The sequence below is a fragment of the Ipomoea nil genome, unplaced genomic scaffold (assembly GCF_001879475.1).
Source record: "Ipomoea nil cultivar Tokyo-kokei standard unplaced genomic scaffold, Asagao_1.1 scaffold2845, whole genome shotgun sequence".
Classification (NCBI taxonomy): domain Eukaryota; kingdom Viridiplantae; phylum Streptophyta; class Magnoliopsida; order Solanales; family Convolvulaceae; genus Ipomoea; species Ipomoea nil.
The window spans coordinates 956187-967043 of record NW_017619273.1 but is presented as its reverse complement, the minus strand read 5'-3'; the positions used below and the strand labels follow the sequence as shown (position 1 = coordinate 967043).

The following is a 10857-nucleotide window of genomic DNA, read 5'->3' as shown; positions in this document are numbered from 1 at the left end:
CGCACAAGACTCACGCACATTAAACATTACACACTCACGCACATTAAGCACAAGACTATTGCACATTAAGTACAAAACTCGCGCACATTAGTCACTCGCACAACCACACGGGAAACACTTAAATGCACCTGAACCTGAACCTATATATATATATATATATATATAGATTCTGAATCCGGTGCACACCCCCAAGTCAGCCGAGCCCGTGAGCACACTCCCTGATCGTTGATTTTAATTTTTTGACGATTCAGATTGATTACCACTTGGATCCCATGTTATACTGATTTTAGATGAAGCATGGGTCTTTTTGTCCTTAAGCACTATATTTATTATTTTTCATTTCATTTATTTCCATGTTTATAAAGATTTGTAGCGTTATTTCAGCTCTCCTTAATCAATATTTATCTCTCTTAGTGATTTTCTTTGGAATTTTACGGCGGTGTGTGCGTGGGTGTCGAATGGTGTGTGCGTTTTACTGTAACAGGGCTCGTACATCATGGCATGATGGTTTTTTTCATAAAATTATGCGTTTTGGTATGTGCATTTCGTGATACAGACATGTACATTTTGGTTTGTGTGTTACTAGTTTCGGGCGTGTGCGAAACGTATCCAAAAGAAAACAAAAATATACGAATCTAATTTGGGTATAGGCGTTTGAATTTCGAGTAGATAATCAGTGCGTAGTAGATATAGTATTGGGCTTGTTGTGTTTTTTTTAATTGTGGAAAATTTTACGATGGTGTGTGCGCGGGTGTGGAATGGCATGTGCGATTTTCTGTAACAGGAGGTATACACCATGGCAAACTATATAACGCACACACCATTCCACACCCACGCACACACCACCGTAAAATTTCCCATAATTTAAAAATTCAGATGTACAAAATATAATTAATTATTACCATTGATAGGGTCCCTAATAATTTAAAATATCAATTTCCATTCATAGTCTCCCTAATATAATGCTTAAGATTCCAATTGAATTATATCCATAATTAAACATATATCTACAATTACTATTTAATCCTTTTAATTTAAATATATCCTTAATTACTTTGACAATCTCTTATAATCTCAACCATTTATGGAAAATAAATCAATGGATATCATGAGATCTCATGATCTCATCTAGTATATGGGTTCCACCAGATTCGAAGCCTATATATATATATATATATAAAAGATCATATGAGAACACCTGCTTAGGTGAGAACGTGAGAACAAATCTTGTGCATCCATCTAATATTTTTTAATGGTCTAGATTAGATTAAGTGTGTGCGAACGCACATTAAATGTGTGCAAACGCGATTACACACATTTAATGCGCGTTCGCACACACTTAATCTAATCTACACCATTAAAAAATATTAGATGGATGCACATGATGTGTTCTTATGTTCTCACCTAAGCACATGTTCTCACTAGAACGCTAATATATATATATATATATATATATATATATATATATATATATATATATATATATATATATATATATATCACACTATAATTGAAATTAATAGTAATTCTACTCCTATTTACCAAACAATGGAATTTGAATTCTTACTTTATTTCTACATTATTCCTTTACCACGGAATTACAATTTTTGAATTCATTCGTCCCTAATTCTCTCATTGCAACTAAACAGCCTATAACGTGTTTTTCACAAGATAACCTTTTGTGTTTACTACTATAACAAAAGTTATCGCTAATTGTGAATGCATAACTTTATTTCTAGACAACTAATGCCATTTTCAATGGCAAGATGCTATACTTGACCTAATATGTGAGTTGGGTGATATAGCTAAGAAATGAATCTTGCATTGCAAGCAAAGGTCCACTCCAAGAAGCAAAGCTAGTGCGAAAAGATGAGAAAGGATTTGATCCCTTGATGAAGATAAAGAAAAGCATCAGATGCCATGCCATGCAAATGCACCTTTACATTTATAAATATGCACAAGCCCACATCCCAAACTAAAAGGTTTGTAATTACCACAAATTAAACCCCCTCTCTCTCTCTCTTCTCTCCAACAATGGCGGCGAGCCACCTCACTGCAGATCAGATAGCTGAGTACAGAGAAGCCTTCAGCCTCTTTGACAAAGATGGAGATGGTAAAAATTTTAGTGTTTTTCTTTTTCTTTTACTAAGAAAGAAAACCCACAGCCATTATCAATGTTCAACGGGTAAATCCTACCTTATGATTTTAGTTGTCAAAAGACTACAATAAGATAAATCAGTATAGGTTGTCTATAGGTGACCAACTTAAACCAATAAACTAATAAGCACTATTGCAAAAATCGCGCCTAGGCGCTAGGCGGTCAGCTTCCTAGGCACTCTAGGAGGGCTAGGCGAACCCCAGACGCCTAGAGGGCGCCTAAGGATTTTTTCAACATTGCTAATAAATCACCTTTGAACTTGTAACCTTAACCGGGTCGACTCTAACCTTAGGCGGGGTCGATCGACCTTGGCCGAGGTCAACCCGTGCCGGGGTTTGCCCTTGGTCTCTCGTGTCGCGAAATCTCCTCCCGTGTCAGGTCGTCCCGAACCCATTCCTAATATATTCATCAATAAGATATTGAGAATTGATTGCTGTGGTAGGGCAAGTGACTTGCCAAGAGCTTGGAATAGTGCTAAGATCATTGGGGCAAGTAGTGACGGAAGCAGAGCTGAAAGAAATGATCAGAGGAGTGGACGATGATGGGAGTGGGACAGTAGACTTCAATGAGTTTCTTGGGCTAATGTCGAAGAAGCTGAAGGATAACGAGGCGGAGGAGGAATTCAAGGCGGCGTTCCGGATCTTCGATAAGGACCACAACGGCGTCATCTCCCCCGACGAACTCCGGCAGGTGATGAAGAATCTCGGGCAGAGATTGAGTGATAAAGAGGTGGAGGAGATGATTAAGGAGGCCGATGTTGACAACGATGGCCAGATCGATTACCACGAGTTTGTCAAGGTCATGATGTCCAAGTAAGATCCAAAACTCTTTACTTTCATTAACTCATTATTAGCTAGGGTTTAATACAATCAAAATTTATTTTTTACATACCCGTAATTCTTTACAAGGTAAAATATAATATCAAAAGAATCAGGTCAATACATGCAAATTATGCCGTGGTGCACACGGTTGCAAAAACGACGTCGTTAAAAACGACGCGTTCGACTTAAAAAAAAAAAAAACATCATTTTCGATTACCGTTAACGGCGATATGTTGTGCTATATATCCAGAACTAATAAACTATATATCCAGAATTAGTGAATTATATATCCACACAGGCTACTAGTACTTTGTTTTGGCTTATGGTAGTTCGCTGCGTCTGTTTATTCAGAATGAATGAACTATATATTCAAAATTAATGAACTATAAATTCAGAATTAATGAATTATAGATCCAGAATTAGTGAACTATGTATCCAGAATTAATGAACTATATATCCAGAATTAGTGAACTATATATCCATAATTAATGAACTATATATCGACACCGAAAATGGTGAAAATCTCGTCAATTGGAGTTTAAAAAAATAAAAAAATTGATTGGTGGAATTAAATGGTGCCACTGACGGCACCGTTACTCCACCATAGTGAAACGGCGTCGTTCGCATGCATGGTGCACATGGTTGCACAACATAATGATTGTATCAATACCCCACCACAGTTCAATCAATCAAACTTTAAAAATTAAAGCATTTCTGATGATAACAATTCATGACTAAGTAAATATAGGTAATGATTTTAACAAGAGAATCTAACATGACTCGTCTTAAAATTTATTAAAGAAACTAACCTCTACACGTTTTTAATAAAATTAAAACCACTAATACAACATTTTTGCCTTATTTGACAACTAACGATCTCAAGGATTCCATTTTTCCATTTAAGCTTAACCCCAAAATATGGATTCCATAGAGATTCTGATCTTCTTTTAAAAGTGATAGGATACATGTGTTAGGAGTGAGAGATAGGCTAGATTTTATCTCTCGTGGGTGGCATAGTAAAGGAAAATTTCCCCCATCATTTACTTTCCCATTTTTTGCATTATTTTCTTTTCCCCATTTATATTCGTCTTTTTTGTTTGAAAGTTTCAATTGTACAAATGTAAATTGATAACATATAGAATTCAACCATATATTAATTTAGGAATAAGGGTCAAATAGGCCATTGAAGTGCACACGATAATGCAATTAGACCAGAACTCAAAAAAACTACAATTAAGTCCTTAAACTAACCCATTTTAAACAATTTGTCCAATTTATAGGTTTTCACCCTTTCTAACAGGTCACCCAACTAAATATTTTTTTTTAAATAATTAATTAAAAAAAATTCACACGCCTTCTCTTTGTCTCTCACTCTCTGCGAAGGTGCTCATGTTCTCCATCTCCTTTCCATCATCCGCGCCGCCGCCTGCGGCCGCCTTGATGTACCGCACCAGAAAAACGTACGACGTCGGAACCGTCAAGTACCATTCCAGCTTCCCGAGAATCGTCTTCTCCATGGCCAAAACCTGACTCCTAACATACGCGTTGTCGGAAATCATGATGAAATCGTTCACGTCCGGCGCCCAGATTTCCTCATACTTGCAGGCGATCAGCATCGCGCTTATCCCTTCCAGCTGAAGCTCCTTCCTGGAAACCGTCTTCATCGAAAGAAATCGATCAATCAGGTTAACCGTAAGGTAGAAAGTTTCCGGCATGAGCTCAAACTTCCGGTGAACTTCCACCATCCAATCCACAAGAATAGCTCTCATCTTCGCGTTGTTCTCTGGCTGAGCCGCCATGTAATCCCCCACTCAACCTTCTTCCTAAATCACACAGAAAATCAGAAACCATGTAAGTAATCTTTTCAGGCCAGTCAAGCCGCTCACAAGCTGCTCGATAAAAAGCTTGATTCGAGATCGGTCAAATATACATTATTTTATATAAAATTGGGAAAGTGAAAGGAGGAGAAGCCATTGTTGGACCTCTGAGAGCTTGTAGAATTTGTAGATATCTTCAACGTAGTCAAGCACAACAAATTCATTGCCAGAATCTGCTCCATCAATCTCCAGGATTTGTTGGACCTCTATCTCTCCTCTCTGCGAACTGCAAACTGTGCGAAGCGGAAGATGGAAGTGCGGAACGCTGGAATTGCCGACTGCGAACTCCGAGTCTCCGACCAGCGACCGGCGACCTGCCAGTGAGGTTTGGTCTTCTCCAGTTCTCCCGGTCTCTCTGCGAAGTCGAAGCGGAAGTGCGGAACTGCCGATTGCAAACTCCAAGTCTCCGACGGCGACCTGCTCGCTGCCAGCTCCGGCCTCTACTGGCTACTCCGGCGGAGGCTATGTTTTTTTCAAAAAATATATATTTATTTTAGTTTATTTTAATTAATTATTTTTTAAATTTTTTTTAATTAGGTGACCTATTAGAAAAGGGAAAAAACCTGTAAATTGGACAAATTGTTTGAAATAAGTTAGTTTAGGGACTTAATTGTAGTTTTTTTGAGTTCAGTGGCCTAATTGCATTATCGTGTACAATTCAATGGCCTATTTGACCCTTATTCCATTAATTTATATATGCTTAATAGTCCAGTATAGAATTGTTTTCACTTTTAATATCAAGGTCACTTCCAAATAAAGTTAGTCTCCAAGTATTATGCGTAGAAATTCTCCAAGTTAGGTTCAACCATTAACATTGTAGAACTTAGTCTAAATTATGTATATACAGTTCATATTATGTACAATTAACATATTAGGTACATTTAGTTTTAACTGAATATGCATAATATGTTAATTTAAAATACATATTGTATGTATATAATCTAGACGTACTAGTGTTCACAATGTGAATGATAGACCATGGTCCACGCCATGATCCACGATATAATGTGCAAATCTCAATAAGTTAATTTCATAAGTAAAATTTAAATTTTCATTATTTATGAGTGGAATAAGGGTTAAATAGGCCACTCAAGTGCGCATTCAATTGCAATTAGGCCATCGAACTAAAAAGGAATGTAATTGGGTCCCTGAACAACGCAAACTCATACAATTCAATCCAAAAATGACCTGTTTACCTGAAGAGACGGTTACTGAATTTTAAAATATTTTTTTAAATAATTTAAAAAAAAAAAAAAAAAAAAAACTACGTCGACGAAAGGATCTTCGTCTCAGGCCGTCTCCCTGGCTGGGGAAACGGCCTGAGACGAAAGATGCTTCGTCTCAGGCCGTCTCCATGGCTGGGGAGACGGCCCAAGACGAAGCCGCCACTTCGTCTCTGGCGGAGATAAAGTGGCAGGCAACTCTCAGGTCGTCTCCCTGGCCATGGAGACGGTCTGAGACGAAGGTGGCTTTGTCTCAGGCCGTCTCCATGGTCGGGGAGACGGCCCAAGACAAAGCCACCCCTTCGTCTCCGCCGGAGACAAAGGATTTTTTATTTTTATTTTTTTAATTTTAATTTAAAATTATTTTAAAAATATTTTTAAAAATTCGGTAACCACCTTTCCAGTAAACAAGTCAATTTGGATGGAATTGCATGCATGTGCGTTGTTTAGGGACCCAATTGCATTCTTTTTGAGTTCGATGGTCCAATTCCAATTTGGTGCGCAGTTGAGTGGTCTATTTGACGGATTCCTTTATGAGTAGCTTGCTTTTCATTATTATTCATGAGGCATTTGTGATTTATAATATATAAATCCACAAATATTTATATTTATTATTTATTATTTAAAATTAAAAAAAAAATCCATAAATATGTGAATTATACAGCACATGCTTAATTTTTAATTATGATAAGAAAAAAAAAAAACTTTTACAAGGAATCACTATGTCTTCCTCTTTTTAAAGCATATTCTTTTTTGTAATGGAAAGAGCATATTCATACTTCATGGTTTGAACATGTAGCTTTTTAATAGTGTAGCATATTCTTCTTCTTCTTCTTTTCTGAATAGAATGAGAGATTACTTTACGTTCCCCTTTAGTCATTCTTATAAAATGAAAAGATAAGGATAAAGTAGACAGAATATGTTCGTGCCCATTTTATTCTAGTTCTAGGTGGTATATACACAAAAATGATGGAAAAAAAATTCCTATACATCTATTAAATATAGCATACAAAATGATTGAAAAAATCGTTAGACGCTCTTCGGGAGCTCATGGGCGCTAGCCCATGTATTCTTTTTAAAAATTTGTTAAATTTTTTTATTTTTTAATACTTGATAATTATAAACTATTTAATACTTTAATAGTTAATACTAAAATATCAAATATTAATCTAAAAAAACCTAGAGTTTGAACAATTTAAAATTATTTCGCTCAACGATATCGTTTTGAGTTAAATAACTCATTTTAAAAAGAAAGAAATAATATCTAATCGGCCAACTAGGCGACCTAGACGGTGCCTAGGTGGCCTAGTCAGAGCCTAGGAGGCCTGATCGGCGCCTAGAAAAGGCCTAGGCAATAAGCGCCTAAGCGGCGACCTAGCCGACTGTCTAACCAGCCAGTAGCTTGGACCACCGGTTATGGTGATACGCTAGGAGGCCAACCAACACCTAGCATCTAGGCCCCGATTAATCGATGCTTATTTGGCATTTTTGCAACACTAGCGTAAAGTGACATTTTTAAACACTTGCATTATATATTTTATGGGGAAAATTATAATTCAAGTCCTTAACTTATAAGATGTGTAATTTTCGTTGATAAATAACATAAATTTCGTAAAAATACTCTCTAATTAGTTACTAAGGTAGCATATTTAATCTTTATTACGATAAATGAAGTTATTTTGATAAAAATCTAAACAACTCTAATATAGAAAGGGTATGATTGTATTTTCAAATTGATTTTCTTTTTAAAAAAAACTCAACAAATTTTTACTACACGTTAAATTATTTTCATGGATGATTCAGTCAATTTTGAATTAAAAATTAATTCTCAAAATAATCCTCCGACTATGATCTTTTTTCAAATTGGTTCCTTGACTTCTAATTGCATCCAAGACTACTTTTGGTGCAATTAAAAGTCAAAGGACCAATTTAAACTATCTAGTTAATATTTTAAAAGAATTTCATTTTTATGAACTATCTAGTTAATATAATCTAAAAGTTTCAATTATGTATTATCTTATTTAAATTAATATAAAATACTTAGAGTTGATCTAATTAAATTAAAAAATATTTATAAATATAATATTAATAGCGGTGATATACAATTTGTTCCAACCATTTCATATTTTATTATAAATATTCTTTTATCACGTTTTGAATTTTATTTTTTGCCTTGACCAAAACTGCCCCTATAAACCAATGGTTTATGTCTGTGGTCCATTTAGTACGATTGTAATTTTTCACAATAATTTTATCATTATATATATATGCATATTTATGATCATAGAAATTCAAAATTCAAAATTCGAAATACATAATGTTAATGTTAGTTTGTCAACTATATATAAGTACTAGGCTAATAATTAAAATTATTATTCTAAGTTATTTTTTTAAAAAATAATTTTCTAGCTAACAATTAAAGTAAAAAGATTGTTTATTTAGAAAATGAAAATAAGTACAAGATCAACGCCTTTTAATCAAAATGAGTACAAATCATGTTTGAACTAGGGATGGCAATTTCAATCCGACCCGTGGATATCCACCCGAATCCACCCCGCATGGATCGGGTTTTTTGGGTGATGGTGGGTGGTGGGTCGGGGTGGGTCTTAAAAAAGAAAACCCGCGATGGGTCGGGTTGGATTCGGGTTCTATGTACAAGACCCGCCTAGAACCCCACCCGACCCACCATGTGTGTGTGTATATATATATATATAATAGTAAAATAAATACTAGTATGTAGTTATTTATAATAGTTTATATAACTCCGTGTATCTTTTTACTATTTTTTATATCAAAACTACTAAGTTTATTTTTAAAAATTAACAATTTAGTTATTATATTTAAATATTTCCATTATTTATGTTTTAGTATCACTAATGGATTTTATTTTTTTATTATGTGTAAATAATTTAAATATTATTTTTTGAAAAACATAATAAGATGATAAATGGTGGGTACCCGTAGTGGGCCACCCGCACCCGGTGGGGGTGGGGGTGGATTCTGAAAAAGTCCACCCGATGCGGGTTGGAGGTGGGGGTGGGTGGAGAAAATATAAGGTGGGTCGGGTGATGGATGTAGCCCTCCCCGACCCACACCCGACCAATTGCCATCCCTAGTTTGAACTATAAAGAGATCGAAAATTCCTAAAATGATCATCTGAGTATGGCATTTTTTCAAATTGATCCTTTGACTTTTAATTAATTATACCCAAAATAGTTCTTTGACTATAGTAAAAGTCCTAAATTTACTAATTTTACCCCTCATTTTAACACCAAAATGAACAAAGTACCATTTTAACTTAAAATTCAATAGTCGAAGGACCACTTTAGGTGCAATTAAAAATCAAAGAACCAATTTTAAAAAATGCTATAATCGAAGGACCATTTTAGAAATTAACTCATAGAGCATTTGCTGAAATTTAGCATATTCATAATATGATAATTAAAATTGTTAATAGTTATAAAAAAAAAATTACTTATGATAATTAAAATTGTTAATAGTTATAAAAAAAAAAAATTACTTACAATATCCAAAAGTTACTAATTAGTCCTTTATCACAACTCATGCAAAAAACAAGTGTAGATTTTTTAGTTCAAAATAACATCAACCTTCAAATATAAGGACTAAATATACTACCTTAGTGACTAATTAGAGAATACTACTGCAACTGCATACTAATTAAAAACAAAAGTTACACCGACTTTATATTATAACTTAGGGACTAAATTTTATAATTTTTCATACTTTATATATAATATAAATTGTTTATAAGTCCAAAAATTGATTATTAAAATATTATGAATTGATATATACATTTATTAAAAAAAAAAAAAAATCTTTTTAGCCATGTTTGGTAAATGACTTTTTGGTACAGTTTTTTATTTTTCACCTACTTTAATTGTTTTAACTAAAGAATTGATGTTTGGTAAATAACTTTTGAAATCAGTTTTCAGACAGTCAAAAACTACTTAAAGCATCAAATTTCTCACTTCCAAATTCTTAATGTAATATTCTTCTTAAGACCCACCTAATGAAAATAATCTATTCTTGTTTGACACATCAGAAAATAAAAGTGAGAATAGAATTTAAAAGTTCATAGAGTAGAACTCATTATCGTTCATTGTCTATCCACGGGTTAAATCACTGCCTCACTTTAAAAAATCAAGAATTAAAACACAAGACAAAAACTACTCTAATTTATCTCATTTTACTTATTTTGTTTACTATTATCACTCAAAATAAGACAAAAAGAATATATTATATAGTCAAGGACTAATATCGCTAATTTTTTCCTATAAAATTTGGAGGAAAAAAAAAACACACACACACTATGATAAGCACATTTTACTGGAAATATAAGCCGACACTTGAATACTGCAAAACATGCCAATGCCTTATTTCAGGCATTTCAAATGAAATGTTGCAGGTTAGATTATTTCATATCAGCAGCCTAAGAACCATAGTAACAGTATAAATAAATTTAACTATAAAAATGAACTAATGACTGGTACATATAAATGTTGCAACAATGTACAGAAGGCGACTGGGGGGTGTGGAAAGTAAAGACCACAGCTACAAAGGAAATGGCAATGGCAATGGCAAGAAAACTCGCAAATGGGAACGTGTTCGTGAGTGTACAATTCTGTAATTTTCATTGCATATTTTCACTTTATGTTCAAGGCTTGAAAAGTCTGTAACATGTGCTACGTCTCAAATAATGTTATGATGTATACATACATTATAATATAAATGGATTTCATACTCCATTGAATGCACAC

At 34.1% G+C, this 10857-nt stretch overlaps 1 protein-coding gene across 1 annotated transcript; it reads left to right on the top strand.

The window, feature by feature from the left end:
- The first annotated feature begins 1958 nt into the window (after window positions 1-1958).
- Window positions 1959-10854, top strand: LOC109160136 (calmodulin-3-like). The gene is made up of 3 exons (XM_019308318.1): window positions 1959-2113; window positions 2601-2970; window positions 10616-10854. The coding sequence occupies exons 1-3, from the start codon at window positions 2035-2037 to the stop codon at window positions 10725-10727; spliced, it is 561 nt and encodes a 186-aa protein (XP_019163863.1). The 5' UTR covers window positions 1959-2034; the 3' UTR covers window positions 10728-10854.
- The last annotated feature ends 3 nt before the right edge of the window (window positions 10855-10857 follow it).

What these genes read in the sequence shown, in the direction of transcription:
- LOC109160136 (XM_019308318.1), top strand. Translation starts at nt 2,035, where the DNA reads ATGGCGGCGAGCCACCTCACTGCAGATCAGATAGCTGAGTACAGAGAA. An exon ending in CTTTGACAAAGATGGAGATG is followed by an intron (nt 2,114 to 2,600) that starts GTAAAAATTTTA and finishes TTGCTGTGGTAG; the next exon opens with GGCAAGTGACTTGCCAAGAG. An exon ending in GTCAAGGTCATGATGTCCAA is followed by an intron (nt 2,971 to 10,615) that starts GTAAGATCCAAA and finishes AACAATGTACAG; the next exon opens with AAGGCGACTGGGGGGTGTGG.